Raw genomic sequence first — 22063 nt, forward strand, 5'->3', positions numbered from 1 at the left:
CTGTTTACATCGGGCTTCTTCAATAGATAAGTTCTTTTGACCATTACCAAAAACCTTGAACTTTTCATGAGTTTTAACGTTAAGTTAGGATTTATGATTAAATTTTTTAACAAAAGAAGAAAATTAACATATTTATGAAACCATCTTTCAAGTATTTCACTTTGTAGTATATACAAATATTTGTAGGAAGCACTTACAAGTTTCCAGTCACACATTGTATGTAACCAGTTTCTACTGTATTCACATTGAATTGTATTCACACCAAAGGTGAATTGTTGAATATGATTTTATGTATCACAGTAACCAAGCGCTATTAAAATTATTTTTTCATTTTGTGAGGCGTAACAGAGTTGAACATCCTCGCGGATTAAGCTAGTTATTTATAAAAACAAAATTTAAATAATTAAACACATCAATGTACTGCGTTGATCAAGAAAGTACTTCTCAAGTATCGTATTCTCCAATTCCAAGAGAAAAATTATTAAGGACACTTATTTTGGCTAGTTGATCATCAGAAAATTTATCGTTTTTCAGATTTTTACCCGCTTCCAATGGTAACAGCGAAATGTTGCATTGGCATTTACATCCGTAAACAAAGTCATAAAAATAGATTAAAAACCTATTTATATCTTATATTAGGGCTGGGACGAGTCCAAATTTACTACCCAGGTACCCACACCCCTATTACCCGACCCTACTCGGGTACCCGCTGTTTGTGTCAAGAGATAGGTACAATATGTCCGATTGGGAATAGTTTGCCAGTAGCCCTGGCAGACTGTTTTTAGATACATGTATAAAACGATGTGGTCGTGCATACACTGAAGTTGACTACAGTTTTAGCTTTGTTCAAACATATTTAAGTTTGAAGGAACGTGTTCATAGTCATGAAGAAATGCGAACATTAGAGACTTAAAATTGTGGTGTAACCATTTAGTTATGTAGTGATTTTTTGTCATGAAACAATATCTTACGTGACTAACCACGGGTCCGGGTGGTCCTACTCAGTACCCACCCGACTCGGGTACCCGAGTTACCAATCCCAGCCCTACTTTATATAACCTTAATATCGATGACTGAGCTGCCAAGAAATAAGCCAAATAAATAGATATTAGAAATGAATGTAATTCAAACAAATTTATTCTGTGACCTTGATATTTAATCAAATACGGATCTATGTTGTTTCAGAATATTCCAATACAAAATGTACGACACATTACACAACTCTCACCTGTCACCTGAAACTACCTTTGCAACATGGCAGCAGTTACAGCTAAGTGGAATCCTTACCAGATCTAAATATGAATTACTTCACACTTCCTTAGCCATTAAAACACAAATATTTAGGTCTTTATTTATGGATGCTTCTAAATTATGTTCTGAACGCTGTTTTTGTTATATCTGAAATGCCCACAGAGTGTCACAACTCACCAATCAGGTGAAATATGTTGATTCCTTTAGGACCTTTTTGCATATTTGCTCAAAGTTAATTCGATATTTATCAACAATTGATCGGTATTTAGTTCACGATTATCGATCTCTCTGATCTATATCGAGAGCCAGCCCTACCTATTTGTCTGATCATAAAACTTGACCTACTCCATTTTCTCCCAAAAGACCTATTGGTCATAGTCTTACCTAAACCAATTTTCTTACATTAACCATAGTACCATGTGAACGGATCAACAATGACTGAAATAAGCCTTGAGTAGATGTATTGGTGTTAATGTACCTTTAAGGTATATGTGTTGCGCAGTGGAAGGCGACATTCACGTGTCTACCTTTCGTCTCTTCTACTCCACTTGAAATTATACGATCAATGGGGAACTAAACATGATTCTCTTCCAGTGACATATGGGGAACTAAACGTGATTCTCTTTTTATGACATGTTGGGAACTAAATGTGAATCTCTTATTGAAATATGGGAAAACTATGGTAGGTCCATGACCACAAATGCAGGAATGAATAGCTATCTATAGGACAGGGTTAGAAATTGGCACTAGTCCTATAGTCCTTGCCAAACTGCCCAATAGTAAAGGTATCCTAAGGACTAGTAGAATTTTGCCATTTTTAAAGGTTTTGCTATATGCTATCATTATAAGAACTAGTGGACTGAAACTGTTAGTTTCTAATGCTGTAGGAGCAAGTAAACACTTTACGTTTCTAAGGGCCACGAATATTGGTCCATCTAGTATATACAAAGACCACGAATATTGGTCCATCTAGTATATACAAAGACCACGAATATTGGTCTATCTAGTATATACAAAGACCACGAATATTGGTCCATCTAGTATATACAAAGACCACGAATATTGGTCCATCTAGTTTATACAAAGACCACGAATATTGGTCTATCTAGTATATACAAAGACCACGAATATTGGTCCATCTAGTATATACAAAGACCACGAATATTGGTCCATCTAGTATATACAAAGACCACGAATATTGGTCCAACAACAACTAGTTTGTATAAAGACCACGAATATTGGTCCATCTAGTATATACAAAGACCACGAATATTGGTCCATCTAGTTTGTATAAAGACCACGAATATTGGTCCATCTAGTATATACAAAGACCACGAATATTGGTCCATCTAGTATATACAAAGACCACGAATATTGGTCCATCTAGTATATACAAAGACCACGAATACTGGTCCATCTAGTATATACAAAGACCACGAATATTGGTCCCTCTAGTATATACAAAGACCACGAATATTGGTCCATCTAGTATATACAAAGACCACGAATATTGGTCCATCTAGTATATACAAAGACCACGAATATTGGTCCAACAACAACTAGTTTGTATAAAGACCACGAATATTGGTCCATCTAGTTTATACAAAGACCACGAATATTGGTCCATCTAGTATATACAAAGACCACGAATATTGGTCCATCTAGTATATACAAAGACCACGAATATTGGTCCAACAACAACTAGTTTGTATAAAGACCACGAATATTGGCCAACGACCGTAAAGTGTGTCTTGCTCCAACGAAGGAAAAGCCTGCACTGTGAATATGGTTAACTATAGGAGCAAGTACACACTCAGAATTTCTGATGACCACGAATATTGGCCAACGACCGTAAAGTGTGTCTTGCTCCAACGAACGAAAAGCCTGCACTGACGATTGCAATGCATCACGTGTCAGCATTCATTTTCTGCACGTGAAACGAATGCCACGAGCTCATTTCCGCGAAGCATGTGGCGTTTATGCTAAATGTTCATGTTACATGAACCTAAACAATGTTTGTTTTGTTTTTATTATTTTCTCTCCTCAACAATATGATTTAAATCATCAACAGATCAGGATTTGAAAAATGAAACGAAAACCAAAACTAATGCTTACGCTGAAAGAATTTGTTGCTGACTCATAACTCAAAACAAATACAAGGAAGGACACGTCAGGGCCTAAAAGGCAATAAGTTCAATTTGTTTCCTTGTTTGAATAACAAAAGAAAACACATAATCAACACTGAACAGTTTCATGTTACTGTCGTGTATTCTTTCACTCAAGTAACAGTGATCAAAATTAAGCATGAAAACCATGTCCTAACATTAATCTTAAGATACATATACTCTGCAAAAAAAGTAACGCAAAAATAACACAATCGTTAATATCTGACAGAGTGTTACCAACATCCATTCAAAATTAATTCCAAAAATGAATTGGTCATTTCTACCTGGATTGGAATTGATTTGTGTGGAAAGAATCAGATACTGCAGAAATTTGGTGAAAAGATGGAAATATCGCAAAAACACAACCACATGAGAACCTGGAGCCGAAACACACCAATGTGAAATGCACGTGCAACATCACTTGGGTTTTCATATGCATGCCATTACAATCTTACAGCACGTGAACAGCAAAAACATGCCACAACTGACGGAAGTCAAATGCAACAACGTCATCGTCAAAAAGGAGAATCATCTTCAGCTGTAGCCATGTTTTTCCATGTAGCACCGAGCACAATAACAAGACTGTGGAACCGTTATCAGACACACAGGATGACACAGGACCTTTCCAGATCCCGTTGACCACATGTCACTTCTAGAGTGAACCTGGGTGAACATTCCCCAGGCCACAGGTCGGGATCTGACTGCTTCCAAGGGATAATGATGCCACTCAGGTTTGGACTTTCACCTTGCAAATCTACTGTTCCATGTGTGTCAAATGGAACCTGGGTCAATGACAATGATATGTGCCAATTTTGAACAATCGATTATAATCTGTTGAATATTTAAATGGCGTATAACATGTACATGTAAAATCACTTTTGCGTTGTTATTTTTCAAGAGGATATGAAAAGGTGCTAAAATTCAAAGACTATTGTAGCACAAGTTCCTGTGACACCAATATTTTAGTGTATTTTTCAAATAAGTAAAGTTTGGTTTTCAATATTGTAGTACATGTATGGAATCAAGTCACAAAAACGCAATTGCTACAGAAAAGCATGCATTCCATGCAAAAGTTGACTTTTATGCAAGCCCCATGCATTTCACTACATCAATTCCAGCCAGCAACAGTGACTGTAAGAAGCATCCCTGGCCTTCGACAAATATCTTCACAAACCGTACGTCGTGGCCTCAGATGTGCAGGGATTGTCGCCAGAAGACCCTCCAGACGTCCCATTTTGACAGGAAACCACCGTCAAGCACGTCTACAGTGGTGCAGAGAGCGTCTGCGCTGGACGGCCATGCAGTGGGGACAAGTTCTATTCACAGATGAGTCTCGTTTTCACCTCAGCCACAGCGACGGACGGATTCGAGTGTACCGACGTCGAGGTGAACATTACGTCAATCATGTGTCATGGAAGAAGATCGGTTCGGGGACGGCAGCGTTATGGTATGGGGTGGGATTACAGCAAGTCAGAGGACCCGTTTGATAGTGGTAGAGGGAAATCTCAATGGACAGCGCTACAGCGACGAGATCATCGGCCCTGTTGTTCTACCGTTTTTGCGCCGTCATGGCCCAGGCATTACCTTTCAACATGACAATGCCTGGCCTCATATCACTCGACTGGTTCAGGATTCTCTTTAACAAAACAACGTGAATGTCATCCCCTTGCCGGCTCGCTCCACTGATCTCTCACCAATCAAGCACATGTGGGATGAGATGGATCGGCGCCTTCGACAGCAACCATGTGTTCCAGAGACACTCCAGGAACTTCAAAAACATGCTCCAGCAGATATGATGGACACACACGCTATTGATTTGTAAATTGACATTTTGGTATGTTCATGGTTTTTTATGAAATCATGCATTTTCTGAAGTCAGTATGGCAAATTAAACCATTTGAACACTTACAGGAGTCTTTAATCTGTTGCAAACAGAAATTGTTTCATACTTGGTAAAAAAACATAACTTTGCATTAAATCTTATTCAATGTCACAGGAACTTTTGTTGTTCAGTATATCTTATATATACTGTGTTTTCAATTCAGAGATAGGTTACCTGTAGATTTAACCTTATAAGGACTTCAAAAAAATTAGTGCAGTAGACTGAACAAGAACAAATAACGAATTACATGTGGATTATACATTGATAAATGATTCCAACAAGATATCTCAATGAACAGACAAAATGGCGAATTGTGGGTGCGACAGAATGGAGACATCAATATCCCAAGTTGACGGAATGTTTGGTAAATCAAAAGATGTTTCAACTGTGGAACAAGTGCCATTAAACAGGTGGGGTTGCAATGAGACCTGGGCGTGGCAGGCCTAAAAATTGTAACCTAGACAAGATCATTAATAGCACTACACAATAGATTCAACTCTGCTCCTGTTATCCAAACAATAACAGGAAGGTGAATTTCACCATCCGCCTTTAAAATCCAGCTCTCTGCAGCCCTCCAGATAGCAAGGCTTCCTGTGAAGGATCTGACCCTTACAGCTAGGTGGCAAAGACTGGGGTTTATTTGCATACAGTACATATATGGCAATAATGATCAGTTGTATGGGGAGATTTCATGTTGATTGACTTACAGTATTCAATCACATTGTTAGTACTACCGTATATCGAAAGATATACGACTCTGAAGAGAAGCATACTGTTTTCTCCGTTAATCACCATTATTCAGTTTTATAAATAAAATTGACAATCCTCACCCTATTAAACTTATATTATTATTTATCAATGAAATTAATCTTGTAGAAAAAATAATGTGATATGTTCACAGCTCTTTGGTAGCAGTTTTAATGGAAAATATCAAAATATAAGCCGTACAAGGTCATCAGCTAAAACTTGAATGAACGAATGAATATTGTTTTACTCCGCAATTTTCCAGCTATTCACGGCGACAGCTAAAACTAGAACTGGAGTGCAAAAAACTTGCGGAATGCAAAATAACAATAAGCCTGCACAATACCATCTACAATGCACATGAAATAACTACTTAAGATGTTTTGCCATGCATACTATTGGGTGATGGAGGTTGACATGGAGTATACAATTTAAGAAAGCAATACCAGTGTGCAACGATCAACTATTAAACTATAGAAAGTAATGTAGCCAAGTCCTGTAAAACCATAAAAGAAGTAGTGGACAACATCTGCAGATGGCAGTGTCCCCCATGTTACACTGTCATCAAACAGTGGCATGGCACATCAGCTCATGATGCCTTGAACAAATATGATTATTATCTGGGTAGCTACTATGTACATCTTCTACAGGAACACTTTCAATCGGCAAAATCAGCACAAAATGATTTGTAAGCTAATGATTCTTCCAACTCGCACTGCAGGTACTTGTCCATATTGATGTGAAATGGTTTGGATAAACTGCCTACTGCGATACAGCAGACGGTTCAGGTCTTCCCGAAAAGACACTCTCCACTGGCATACCCATTGACTTTAGAAAAGCATGCAGATTTTACTTTGAAGCGGGGTTATAAGGGATTTATTCTGCCTCTCAGAAATCCATGTGCAGCCTGTATTGCTCGTGGTGGGGTATAAGAGATTTATTCCCCTGCTGAGAAATTTATTACCGTCCACAGTATTTTATCAAGATCACGTGCACCAATCAGATCTCATCATTCTGACATGGAAGTATGATAAAAGCCCATGTACTCTATTTACAGTACATATATATCTAATTCATACTCTGTCTTGAAAGCAGTAACAAGCATATGACAGTGTGGTCATGTTCAAAGTATACTGTGATGACTCACATCAGATAGATTAATACTTCTTCCTACTGTTACATGGCATAAAGAAGATGGTGCCTTCCATTCATAACGATAAGGTTGCCGGTGCCAACTATGGCAATGTAACTAAATAAAAGTGGGTATAACTCTGCAAACAAGTCAATGTGACAGTGTTGACAAAATTGTTGGGGACAGATGTTGTCACAGTGAGTGAGTGAGTGAGTGAGTTGGGTTTAATGCTGCTTTTTACAGTATTCCAGTTTATATATCTGGGCATGTCAGCTTAATGTGAGAGGAAAGCCCGAAGTGATGCAGGTCTCAGATGTTTACCGCTTCGGTGAAACCCACGAGTACGGGTATGGTGCTGACAAACCTAGAAACATAATCAGGGCGAACCGGGATTCAAACCCACAATCATAGGTTTCTGCACAGCGAATCGTGGCGCCTTAGATGACTGGGCCACCCGTGCCCCAAGATGTTGTCACAGACCCTTAACATTATTTCATTATATTTCAAACATTTTACGTGATGATTCTAGCAGACTGGACCTGGGGACACACACTATTACCAAAACGATGCACATAATCGTCCATAACATATAGGAAATATGTACAGTTTAATGCTTATATTTGTGTTTAGATTTCATAAACGTTTTTGAAATTAACCATACCAGGACATGAATTAAACTCCAATCTGATAATGATTCATACAGGAAATTCTTTTTGAGCTATCATTTAAACTTTTCTTCAGGAAATGCCTTTAAGCATGACCTTGACCCTTGTCATGACTGGTTATTATGTCCAAAAGCAATATTCCCCATCTAAAGAAGATATACACTGACATCCCTGGGATGACCAAAATACACTGCTTGGTTAAAAAAAAATGATGTGGCAATTTCAGGCAAAATCTTAAAGCACACCTATTTACATTTCTTTCAAAACAAGAAAGAAGTGAGCAAAGCTCACATACCCCCGTTATCCCCGCTGGTCAGCAACAAATAGTAAATAGTTTGTTAATTAATTAAATATTACATATTTCTAACTGATTTTAACTTCAATGTTTTAAAAACTAAGATTGAGTTCCAGTGACAACTGACCCCCCCCCCCCCCCCCCCAAATCTTCCATGTTACCAGTGTTCACTACGAGGAAGTAGGTCACCATGAACACCTTTGAATAAAAATTTGATTGAGGAGTTACATAAGAAGAATTATCAAAAGGACCAAAATTTGTTGATATAAAAACACATAAAAAATGGAACAATATCATATAAGAAAATCAATACATTAATAATTTCCATCTAGCCTTAACAGATATGGTAAAGAATTCAAAAATTCAAACCAACACAAAGCACAGATACTTATGATGATCTACATATTTGGAAACAATTTTGGAAAATATATTAGCTATACAAAACCAGTCATCAAAATTTCTAAATTCCATCATGTTTCCATGAAAACAGCAAAAGAATAAACTTTCAGAATCTTATAAAAGATAAAAAACAATCATAGTGGTTAATGTAGCAAGTTTGCTGAAGCTAGGATACATAATATTGTAAACATGGATCGTACAAAAACTCTACCCAAAATTTATGTTTCACCATGATTCCACATGTTCCATGGAAACGGCAAAAATATAAAAAATCAGAATCTTCAAACTAGCAAAAGGCACAAGTACTCATTGTGGTAAATGTGTGTAGCAAGTTTGGTGAAGCTAGGGTGCATGGTTAAAAAAATATGGGCCGTACAAAACACCCACCCTAAAAGTTTATGTTTCTTAATGTTTCCATGGAAACAGCAAAAATTAAAAAAGTTCAGAATCTTCAAACTAGCAAAAGGCACAAGTACCCATTGTGGTTAATGTGTGTAGAAAGTTTGGTGAAGCTAGGGTGCATGGTTAAAAAGTTATGGGCCATACAAAAGCTCGGACGGAAGGACGGACGGACAGAGCGCTATATAACCCTGATTTACTTCGTAAACGGGGGTATAATAATGCGAGACAATGGCGGCCATCATACAGGATAGGGGTGACTATTGGTCTATAAATCTCTATTGTGATAACTATTGATATTGCAAGCAACTATTGCGATAAATATCGATAGTTTTCAGTGTATCATTTTAGATGGATTTTAGAGTTGAATTGGAACCTTGGAACTGAAGTTTCCTTTGAATGTGATAACCATAACAACAAATAAAAAGTAAAGTTTGAGCTATGACTGATTTGTTTTTTCTTTACCCTAATAAGTTAAGAAAAAGAAACTTCCACATTACCATGTGTAAATTACTACCACTCATGATCAAAAGAAAAACAAATTTGAACAGCATTGCATGTACAATGGAAACTATCGATATTCCTAACTGAAATCGATACTATTGATCGGAAACTGATTTTACAATCAATTTATTGACATTAAGTGCTTACCAATAACAATATATCGATATTTTGATTTTTCGTGACACCCCTAATATAGGACATGTGGAGTATAGATCATTAACATTCATTCCATGTCACATCCCTGATGATGCTTAGCATACAAGTCATGACCAGTGATTTATATTTGAATTACTGCAATCCCATTTTAATTCCATAAGTTCATTTTATTCCACATACACTTACAGTATATCAAATTTCCCACTCGTAAAAAGCAGAAACGTTTCATGGTAACTGACCAAAAAGCATTTTTAATATTGTTTGCAAGAGCATTGTCACCTCGTTTCCAAATAGTGCCCTTAGTAGGCAAATTGGCAAAAATACGATTACTTTGCAAAAAACTTTGGTTGTTTCTTTATTTGTTTTTCTTAAAGTCAGATGTATTTTAACATAACATTCAATGCAATAATGTAAAATTTCAAAAAGCTCTTCCTGTTTAACCACAGCAAGTCAAATATGGACCAGGCAAAGCAATGGACAGTCGTGATGAGTAATGAACCACACCACCAGGGTAACAGGCCTCAAAGTTTAAATCTTTACCAAGTAGCCATATGGCTACAAGTATTTTTTTCCCAGGTAGACAGTGGCAAAATCAAGAAGTCAAGCCAATATTGTAGGTAGCCAAAGGCATTTGAAATCATCTTTTATCAAATAATTATTACATGTACAAGTCATAGCACTACTCAATACTACAATACTAGTTGTATATTAGTGGAAACTGTACTTGAGTTTTGTTATTTGTGACTTGGACAATGATGCAATTTATGTTACTAGATTATATATATAGGTATATCCTTGCTTATCCAATAAACTATCAACTAAAATAAAATACTTATTACATTAATATTTATGCATTTCGGTTCATTGTTGACTTTAGGAGGAATTATTTGCAAGTACAGTTAGTAGCAGACATGTTTATTTTTGTGTCTACATGTGTGTAGCAATAGAATTTAGTCGCCACGAGATATTTTTCAAGGTAGTCATATGGCTACCTCTCAATTTTAGACAGTAGACAAATTGAAATTTAGGTCATATTGGCGACCGTTTTAGTCGCAACTTTGAGGCCTGGGTAAGATGATACATGAACTGCCAAGTAGCAAATCCTACACACACAATCCCCACTGAGTCTGCTTTTAGTTTTACAACAACCATGAAGTCCTGGGGACATGACATAAAAACATTAAGATATTGATGAGGATGAACCTCCATGTGTGATGGTGTATGGTTTGGTAGCTGCATGAAATCATGGTGCATGGTTACATTCCTACCATCAGGAAGTGGCCACTTCATGGGTTCATTGCTCGGTCTCAACCGTCCAGATGATTCAGTGATATTATAAATAGGATGTTCATGACTTCATGAGGTCCTAATGCAGAGTTTTACGCAACGCACAAATGTGCGTCCAGTACGTACAAATGTAGATAAACTCATGCAGCATTTTTTTTTATTGTGTCCCGGGGATGCACAAAAATATTCATATTACCTACAGCCCATCAAGAGCAGTTATGGGTGTCTGTTATTTCATACATCAAACATGACAACTGTCCACATGATCATGGATTCATTCCAGGCTCTAAATTTATTATGTAAACATACAGTACATTACACTAGATACATCAAGTATTATGCAAGGTTAAAAACTACATGATATCACCTCAGGTGAACAAACGGGAGATAACAGGTTTGGTCACGAAAATGTGAATTTTGTGAACAAAACATCACCAGACATGAAGATTGTTCTAACATTTAAAATTGTACAAGGTATTCCTTGTTCTCCTTGGCATTGTTTATCAGCAGGGATGAAGATTCCTGTGTGTAATTGGCTTGGACACTAAGCCAAGCAGGTTTATGTTTTCTCTAAGATCTACTGGTAAATCAGTCAAAATGTACCCAAAAATATAATGTAAAAGAATATTGAAGCAATGATCAAAGAAAATGTATCTGAAACTATTATTTTACCAATATTCAAATATCAAGTTATTCTAGTTGCAGTTTTTAATTATAATTAAAAAAATTAAAATAACCCTTATATTAAGTGTAGTATTTTGGTATGTTGTCGGAGATATTTTCTGTATGGTACAGTCTGACGACTCATCGTTTGATGCTTCTTTCTGACATGCCATGACAAGAATATGCTGACATTTATAAGTCAAACTAACATAAATATGTATTTTAACGAGTGAAAGTATGGCATTTATGATACATGTATCCATTCTTTAGCAACTAAGGTTTGCTTCAATGATCGTGGTTGCTCCAAATATGACTGAATTGGTGTGATCTGCCAATCAACAATAATAAAAAGAATATGGAATTAAATTTTGAATAAAATTAATATATTAGATTACAAATGTAAGTTTAGACACACAATGAACAGTTTTTTATACCCAGATAGTGGTTTGGTTTGTTTGTTGTTTAACGCCGCACTCAGCAATATTCCGGCTATATGAAGGGGTTCTGAATAATCAAGTCTGGACCAGACAATCCAGTGATTGATACCATGAGCATCAATCCACGCGACTGGGATATGATGACATGCATCAACCAAGTCAGTGAGTCTGACCACCCAATCCCATTAGTCGCATTTTATGACAAGCATAGTCGCCTTTTACAGCAAGCAAGAGTTGCTGAAGCCCTATTCTACCCCGGATTTCCCCAGTGTATTAACAGGATTAACTTTCACAGTTCAGTCAACATGTATTTCCAGTGTTACATGCTCGCGGTTATGTCTTTGCTTTTGGGGAAAAACACCATAAAAAGAGGTTATCACGTGATTGTTTTGGGACAGTAAATATCCTGCTAAATACATAGTGTTTATTCCTAATACACAATATTTACCATCCCCAAACATACAAGCGCGATAACCTATTTATCATATAATGTCACTCTTCAATTCTATGTTCAAAACGTTTCTTCCCATGTCTCACAAACATTACTAAACACTGCAAGTTTGCCTGGCATGTGTGCATTAATATATATTACGTCAGAAGGTAAGTGATGTGTCAGTCGGACAGTGACAACAGTCAATACAGTTCCAAATGAAACCTGTTTCTTATACAGTGGCGTAACTACATTTAGGCAAAACAACAATTGACAACACAAATTGTTTCTAATTGTCTTTTTCGGCAATCCATCGGTCTGTCCACGAATATAACTGCCCTCCATCAAAGGGAAGCTACTCTACACACAGCAACAAAATGATGCAAGGTAACAATTCAGACATTTCGGCCAAATCCAACTGTCATCATTTGTGGAAAGGATTCCAAGCCTCAGAATCCTACAAGCACAGCTATAGAAACTGATCTCGCAAGGCTAGTGTCCTCGCTAAATTGTTTCGCAATTTATATCACCAAAAGGTGCCAAAACTTGTCAAATGCCTTAGCTACATCACAGTTAGACACCGATTTACAATAAATTAGACTATTCTTTCGAATGATAGCAATTATCGTTGTATTTTCTCAAGGTTCCTGATGGTATGTTCTGACTCAATCGCTGAATGACAGGGGCGATGCCATGTTTGTTAGTAAACAGTGAAAGAAGTCCCTACTTGACCTTTGATATTTGCATCTCTGTTCATATATGACCCCAACAGATATCGTTTGGCTTTATCCTGCCAAGAAAACTACTACCCATTATATGATAAACTCATTATATGTGTGTAAATACTACTAGATGCACAGACCGCCTCCGTGGTCTAATGGTAGAGCGTCCGACCGGAGAGCGGAAGGTTCGGGGTTCGATCCCCGACCGCGTCATACCAAAAGACGTTAAAAGATGGAACTTGTTGTTACCCTGTCTGGCGCTCGGCATTAAGGGGCGAAAACAAGGACTGGTCGGCTCGGAGTCAGTATACTGTGTCTGAGTGGGGTATTCATGTTAAACTGTGGCATGGTATCTCAGTGAGCTAGCACTATGAATCGGCATCAGTCCGGCCTAGTACAAGCAGCCACACACATACATACACGTGCATGCACGTCGCTATATAAGTGCAATAATCTTGGACGCGACGTTAAACCCCATTTCACCTCACCTCAACTACTAGATGCACAACAAACACCAGACAACAAGGCCATGATTTGTTTGTTTGGTGTTTAACATCTCACTCTGCAATATTCCAATAATATGACAGTGGTCTGTAAATAATCAACTCTGGACCAAAAATCCAGTGATTGACATCATGAGCATCAATATATGCATTTGGGACACGATGACATGCATCAACCCAGATCTTCACAGGTAAACAGACCATAACATAAGCTGACTTGATCATTCAGTGAGTTAAAATTTAATGTCGCATTGACCATTCAGCAGAAACTTTAAGCCCTGTGCCTTGTGGAATTTTGAACTTTTTATAAAATTTGATTTCTTTAATATTTTATAACAAAATCACATTGATATGAAAAAGGTAAGATGTCTTCAAAAGAAGGAACCTGCATGACAAACTTCGGATCCCAAGCTAATGGCCCCTAGCTATTGCAGCGCCAGTTCATGTTAAAGGAGCTGTAGGACTTATTCAAGGGGACTCAAGAGAACTCTTCTTTATAGGACTTACTGGCACACACATGTTAACAAGCGCTACCAGGCAAAACGAGACCCCTGAGAGCAGGGAGAGTCAAGTAAGGGAGATAACTCCCGTTTCTAAAAACCTGCCAAGCAAACCTGTGTTGACGCAGGGTGCAATTTGGTTTGTTTCTCCACTGCACCTTGTGCAGTCTGCAGTTCACAACTGACTGCAGAACAGATAAACTGATCAGACAATGTTAGTCTTCTCATCACACAACATATTTCTGATATAACACAAAGCGCGAGCGCTCTGTTTAGGGCAGTCAGTGTGACATACTGTGTTTGTGATCAATGGAAAATGTGGCGGGTTTTACTGATTACGGTTTTCTTTGACTAGGCCTGAAACTGCAGTCGCATAACTTTCATCCTGAGACACCATTTGTCCCTGACCATGATAATACTATAATTTTGGTTATTAGTTTATCATGTCTACAGTTAATTACTGATCTGCGTCCCTTATTTTCTAAGACATGTTTATTACCTTTAGCCAGGGTGCGTAGTAGGGCTGGGATGAGTTCAAATTTACTACCCAACCCCCTACTACCTGACCGTACCCAGGTACCTGCTGTAGGTCCTATGAGTGGGTACAAAATGTTTGATTGGGAATTGTTTGACCAGAGCCCTGACAAAAGTATTTAGGTACACCATAAAACGATCTTGTCATGCTTACACAGAAGCTGACTGAAGTTTTATCAATCTTTTAACATATAAAAGTCAGAAGGAATGCATGCACAGTCAGAAAGAAATGTGAACTTACAGTGTAGTGACTTGTATTGTTACCATGGAGTTCTAGATCATTTTCAGCATTAAACAATATATCATGTGACTAACCACGGGTCTGAGTAGTCCTAGTGGATAGCCTTGATAACTACAGACACATGCATTTTACTGATGGTCTTGAGATAGAAGGTCTGCCCGGAGAGCAGAGGGTTGGATGTTCGATCCCCAGCCGCATCATAACAAAAGACGTTAAAAGATGGTACCCGTTGTTACCCAGCCTGACGCTCGGCACTAAGGGGCTAAAACAAGGAAAGGTCAGCTCAGAGTCAGTATATTGCGTCTGAGTGGGGTATTCATGTTAAACTGCAACATGGTATCTCAGTGAGGCTAGCACTATATACTCGGCAAACTAGTACAAGCAGCCACAGCCACACACACCAACACACCCACACATGCATGCATGTCGCTATGTAAGTGCAATAATCTTGAACGCAATATTAAACCCTATATCACCTCATCCACTTAATTCTTGACACCATTCTTTCCAACAATATTTATAACATATTTAGCAGGGTAAACTTCACCTAGGGTGGAAATGTTTTACAATGAATCACGAGAGCTAACTTTTGCACGAAACCACTACCTCACTACCTCTCATGATAATGATGGTAAGATTTATTTTCTCAATATTAGGAATGTTCAAATGACACAGAAATTATATTTTGTAATTTTCAGCTGTCACTGGTCTCTGTGAATATCTGGCTTCTTTCTTTGAATGTCAATAGTTTCTTGAAGTTTCCTTTTTTCCCCCAGTGATTGATGTTGGAACATAGAAATATGATTTGTTGCCAGGAAATAATGTGGTTGTTTAGCATAAAAAGTGTTTCCATATATGACTGTAGATAAACCAGATTTTGAGAAGCAGAAAAGACTCTTAAGAAAGTGGTTGGCCTATGTAAAGGATACACTTTCATCAAACTACTTCCTGTTGGTATAAAATCTAAATTGTATTGCTCAAGGTGAAAAAACAACGCAATAACAAATTTTGTCCATGAAATTGTGAAATTAGCGATTAAACATCACTAGACATGAAGATTTACCATTTCGATTGTATTTCTTGCTATGCCAGACATTGTTTTATATGCAGGGATAAAGATTACCATGTGTATTGTCTTATAAACTAAACCAGAAACAGCAATCAGCTGCCATTCTCCCAATCATAGACATATATACAATAGATCAATTTACGTTTTTGTCCCAATTTACCAGACCCATGAAGATCCGGGGTAGAATAGGTCTTCAGCAACCCATGCTTGCCGTAAAAGGCGACTAACAGGATCAGGTGGTCAGGCTCTCTGACTGGTTGAAGCATATGTCATCGATCCCAATTGCGTGGATCGATGCTCATGATATCAACCACTAGATTGTTTGGTCCAGACTCGATTATTTACAGACCTCCATCATATAGCTGGAATATTGCTGAGAGTGGCGTAAAACAAAAAATCAAACACAATCTACCAGTGATTCAGTTAAAACATAACCAATAATATAACGGAAAAGGATTTTGATGCAATGATAGAGAAAAGTAGTAGATGGAACTATTATTTTACCAGATGAAATATATTCTGATATTGAGTTATTTTAATTTCAAGTTTACTTTATACATCATTTATCATCTGACAGGACAGGGGGCGCCGCATAATGAATTTGAATTATGTACATCAGGTGAGATCAGGCGATATCTACATTGTAGATATCGCTGCAAATGTAATTGCATCACAATGCTTTGCAGACAATTGTGACGTCATTGTTACCATGATGTCACAATCAAATTAGATCAATAATGGCTCTGCTACTGAAGGTTAGCAATACTTTGACACTGCTTATTACTGTCTACAAACTGAAAAATTTGGAAGAATGATGTTGGATGATAAATAAAATCTCACAATCGGAAGCCTCGGAGTTTTGCCACTTTTATCAATGAGTGTTGATATATTAAATATCAAAAGACACTCAGGTGAGATTCTCTTTATATACATCATATGTACATCATATGTACATCACATATATATCATATATATATCATCTGTCATGTTTCATTTCGATTATACACGCCAGAAAAGAGAGTTGTCCAGGGTTTCTAAAATAGTTTGTTTTGTTGTTTAACGCCGCACTCAGCATTATGAGCATCAATCCATGCAATTGGGATCAATGACATGCATCAACCAAGTCGGCGAGCCTGACCATCCGATCCCGTTAGTCGCCTATTACGACAAGCATAGTTGCCTTTTATGGCAAGCATGGGTTGCTGAAGACCTATTCCACCCCTGATCTTCACGGGTCGGTTTCTAATATAGCTCCTATTCAGATGAACTATAACAAAAGTGACATATTTTGTTGCAAGGCTGTTAATTAGATCAGCAATCTTATCAAAACATCAACCCTTAGCACTTCACTTGGGAACACCAAAGAGCATGGTTCAGTCTGTCATGATAGAATGGATATATATTGTCAGGTAGTAGGTTTTCGGACATCATGTTTTCGGACAGCCATGTTTATTGCGATGACTCGCCCCATTGCAAGGGGTGTGGCATCACACAGACATTGTAAATACTCAGATGATAGCCTGTTTTTAAGATAAAGTCGTCTTTTATAAGTGAGTGATATGTTGTACAGATGTGCCTGTGATTAGTGAGAAAACTATGAATGTTTCTTTAGCGTTCGAGATCCCATAACAGGGAAATATATATAGTGTACTTTCAATGTTGAGCCATGTTACCTGTAGATTTGATGGCTTAAAACATAGCATTTAGATACATCACACTGACAGCGCAAACCTAAATTTAAAACTAAAAACGTATCATGAAATTTCAAATGTCAAACATAGTGCTGTCAAACGTACAAATGAGCTCGCTCTTGCTACATTGAAAACACAGTATTTTAAATTACTCTTTCACCCTTCAACTCTTGCCGATTTCACATTGAGGCTTTTACTGTGACAAAAAGTATAGAAAATAAAAATATGACACATGCCTCGAATCACTGGATCCGAGTTCTGCCTGAAAAAAACAAGCCCCTGTGCACTTGGAAATATGAAAGAGTTGACTGAAATGTTTTATAAATATACAGTAGATTCTATATATACTTCAATACCAATAGATCTACTGCATGCTTGTTTCTTCTCTTACCTACTTATCATAAAATGAGAGAGAAAAGGTAAAATTAGTATGTAGATCTAACTGTCCATTGATATCAACAAATAAAGTGATAAATAAACGGAGAAACAAAGAATAATATAAACCAGTCTGGTCACAACATAAAAAGCCTGAAATTTTAGAATATCGTGATTTCTCAGTGTATTTACCCTGCAGGGCAACTTACCATGGCTTCTTGGCTGAGACCGATCAAGTATCGCTGCCATCCTGTCCGACATGACGGCAACTAGGAGATTTCAAGGAAGTACCGGCTACGCATAAGAACCTCATGTGTCCGACAACTGTCAATTAAAGCTAGCAGACGCTGTGGCCGTGACTCATTGTTCGGTCTGCTTTCAAGTTATCGCGCCACTCCCACGATATCCTTCCCTTAGTTGCATTTGCGCGAACGCGACATGTTCCTGGTAGATGTTCGACACTGAATTAAACACTAAATGTCAATGACTAAACTGTACCCTGAGTGCCTATCCAGAGTGTCCAACCTCTTCTACCCCCCTCCACCCCCACCTCTCTCTCTCTCTCTCTCTCTCTCTCTCTCTCTCTCTCTCTCTCTCCGGGTTCGGGTTCGGGTTCGAATAGATCTTCAGCAACCCATACTTGTCATAAGAGGCGATTAACGGGGATCGGGTGGTCAGGCTCGCTGACATGGTTGATGCATGTCATCGTATCGTGGATCAGACTCGATTATTTACAGACCGCCGTCGTAGAGTTGGAATATTGCTGAGTGCGGCGTTTAACAACAAGCAACAAATTTTCCCATCTATATCTATATGATCGCATCTATGAAGACAAGCGTTTGGCTCATGTTTTATCAGATGTAAAGGACGAAAATATCATATTATGAATCGTCGAATCGCGATTGTGGTTACCGTATTCGACCCAATAAGCGCCCAGGGCGCTTAAAATAAAGATAGAAGCTTAGGGTGGGCGCTTATTGGGACCAATTCAGAGTCAAATTGGCGTAAATTCATCAGTAAGCCTATCGATATTCTTCCGTTGCTGGGGGGCTAGAGATAAACTGTTACTTACGTTTTACTGGTGAACATCTCCTCATTAACCAACTACAAAAGATTCTTGACCGTATGTAAAAAACAGGTGAGCAAATCTTACTTGGGCATCCGGGAAAAGGGGGGGGGGGGGGGGGGGGGCGCTTATTGGGACATGGGCGCTTATTGGGTTTAATTATAGCAAATCCTGTGACAAGGGTAGGTGGAAAACAGAATCTTATTTATGGTAGATACTGAAATCAAGTTCAGGTATTTCAGGCTGTAGTTTCGCATTGATCCTGAAATTAGTCATGTGCAATGAAAAAGTGTACTTGCAAATTGAGCACAGTCTGCATATTACAGGAGAATCATGCTTCATATAAAAACTGAAATTTTGTAGGTGATGATATAATACCATATCCTTTAACGTTACGAACGTTCCTATTGAATATGTTCCTCCTTATAACTATTTAGTCATAACCTTTTAAGAAAAATATCTTGGAATAAGCACTTTGATAGTGCTATTTACCGATGCAAAGGGCAGTATTTGGTATTTAAAGTTTTTCAAGACTTAAACATGTGCCATGCATATAACGTTTTCATCACTGGTTATCGATAGCAAATTTCTGCCCATTGTGTTGCATGGCGCGGAGGGATGAGGTATGGCTATTGATAGTAATTCACATCTCGTCGCCTGAGAACCATAATGTCCTATGTCCACAAGTTTTGAGTCAATAATTTTTTTAAATTTGGAGTGTTGTATGATATTAACTTATAAAACATTGTGCATTTATTTCAAATAAAACAAACAAATAATTTATAAGTTGTTTTTTTTAAGCAAAATTAATTTATCCATCTTGTCAATTCACAGATAAATGTTATTTTTATGTAAGAGTACCAAGGGAGTTAGGACATTTGTTTTCAGATCCACACTGTTCTCTCTCCATGAGTAAATTCAATTGGCGTATTCTTATTAATCTGGACCAATGTTTTCACCCAAAGAAGAGATAACATACTTGAGACAGCTTATTGTGATGAAATCATCAACTTTTATTCAGTATTTCAGCAGACAGATCTCGGGGGAGTTGCCCCCCAATGTTCACGTTCTACAGTTGATAAATGATAACCAAAGGGTTTTATCCCAAAATGATTTGGAACTAAGATGTCACATGATCTGTCAAGAATTTGAGTTGTTAGACATAGAATCACCGAAAGAAACTATTTTTCAATAACAGGGGCTTCGTGAAATGTATAACAACGTTAGAAAAGTGCCCATTTGGAACGAAAATACAAAAACATCATTTTTGGTCAAATATGGACGTAGGACCATCTGGTTCCCAGGCGACGATCTAGAGATTGTTAATATGGTTGCCTGCAAGTCTTTTCCTTCTATTCAGATGTCCACTTCAATCATGTCCAAAGATGTCCAGTTTACATTTATCCTTATAAGCGTTGTCATAAGTATTTGTATGTTGATTTTACTTAATGTTATGTATGAGAGATTTACGTTCATCGGACAAATGTTAAAAAATATGATGCTGTTAGACATGATACTATTAAGTGGGCTTCAAAACTCTAAAAGATGTTGTATAAAGTAGGTTCCGGAAAACTTTGGGAAAACCAGCAGATACAGCATATAGATAGGATTAGAACAGAGTTTTTGATACTATAAAATGTATTGTGTAAGAGTAAGTGAGTATGGTTTTACGACGCTTTTAGCAATATTCCAGCAATATAAGGGCGGGGGACACCAGAAATGGGCTTGACAAATTGTACCCATGTCGGGAATCGAACCTGGGTCTTCGGCGTGACGAGCTAACGCCTTTAACCACTAGGCTACCCGACCGCCCCATACAATCTTTCCATGTGAAGCCTAACATAAAGTGTATAACAGTTCATAAGTTTAGTCGAGCAGTTCTCATAAATTAAACATAGAAACAGGTGGATACATATAAAAACACCAACAGAAGAAAGACATTGTAAAGTATGTAACAGTGGATATGTAGATAATGAGTATCACTTTTTGCTTGTTTGTGAGGCTTATGCAGACCTGCGTCAAATTTATCTTCACAAGAAATACGACGTACACCCCACTTTACAGAAATACAAAATATAATACTGTCTGTTGGTAACATTGTTTGTTGATTAACCCCACACTCGGCAATATTCCAGCTATATGACAGCGGTCTGTAAATAATCGAGTCTAGACCAGACAATCCAGTGATTGGCGTCATGATCATCGATCTACGCCATTGGGATACGATGACATGCATCAACGAAGTCAGCGAGCCTGACCACTCGATCACGTTAGTCGCCTCTTACGACAAGCATGGGTTGCTGAAGACCAATTCTAACCCGGGACATTTGACATTGCCGCAATGTTTGTATTTCATATTTCAACTGCTCGTTGGCTACGCTATAACTGAAGCTGTATGGACCGATGACCTTCGTCCATGCTGAATAAATATGATGATGTGGAAACTAACAGAAACATATTGTTGTGAAAATCGTATTTGTCTACAAATCTCCCTGTGTTTGAACACGATCAGGATTCATGATCATGTGTGATACACACGTTAAGACAGTCTTGTTCTTTCCACTGACATGTAATTAATAGCTTTAACCCAGCAGTAGTTTGTTTAAATATTATCCACCAACATCTGTAGCGATCACCTGAATTCTTTGTTTGGCTGTTGGTTTGTTGGTTTGTTGTTTAACGCCGCACTCAGCAATATTCCAGCTATATATGACGGAGGTCTGTAAATAATAGAGTCTGGACAAGACAAACCAGTGATTGACATCATGAGCATCGATCCACCCAATTGGGATACGATGACATGCATGAACCAAGTCAGCAGTTTTCATATGTCAAATGCTTTTTAATTATGTTTATTGTTTTCCTTCTTCAGCTTTTTATCTTTTGTTATATTGTAAAAATATTTGTTCAAGTTTGACACAAACAGTTTTTTAAAATTTTCATGAAACCAGTA

At 37.7% G+C, this 22063-nt stretch overlaps 1 protein-coding gene across 1 annotated transcript in view; it reads right to left on the bottom strand.

Annotated features, from left to right (window-relative positions):
- Positions 1-18435, bottom strand: part of LOC124145672 (unconventional myosin-VIIa-like) — a 103232-nt gene extending 84797 nt beyond the window's left edge. Inside the window, exon 1 of the mRNA XM_046515543.2 lies at positions 18254-18435. Coding sequence (XP_046371499.2) covers positions 18254-18305 — 52 coding nt within the window. The 5' untranslated portion in view covers positions 18306-18435. The remainder of the gene's footprint in view (positions 1-18253) is intronic.
- Between the last annotated feature and the right edge of the window lie 3628 nt (positions 18436-22063).

The sequence above is a fragment of the Haliotis rufescens genome, unplaced genomic scaffold, assembly GCF_023055435.1.
Source record: "Haliotis rufescens isolate VD_foot unplaced genomic scaffold, xgHalRufe1.0.p SCAF_3, whole genome shotgun sequence".
NCBI lineage: Eukaryota > Metazoa > Mollusca > Gastropoda > Lepetellida > Haliotidae > Haliotis > Haliotis rufescens.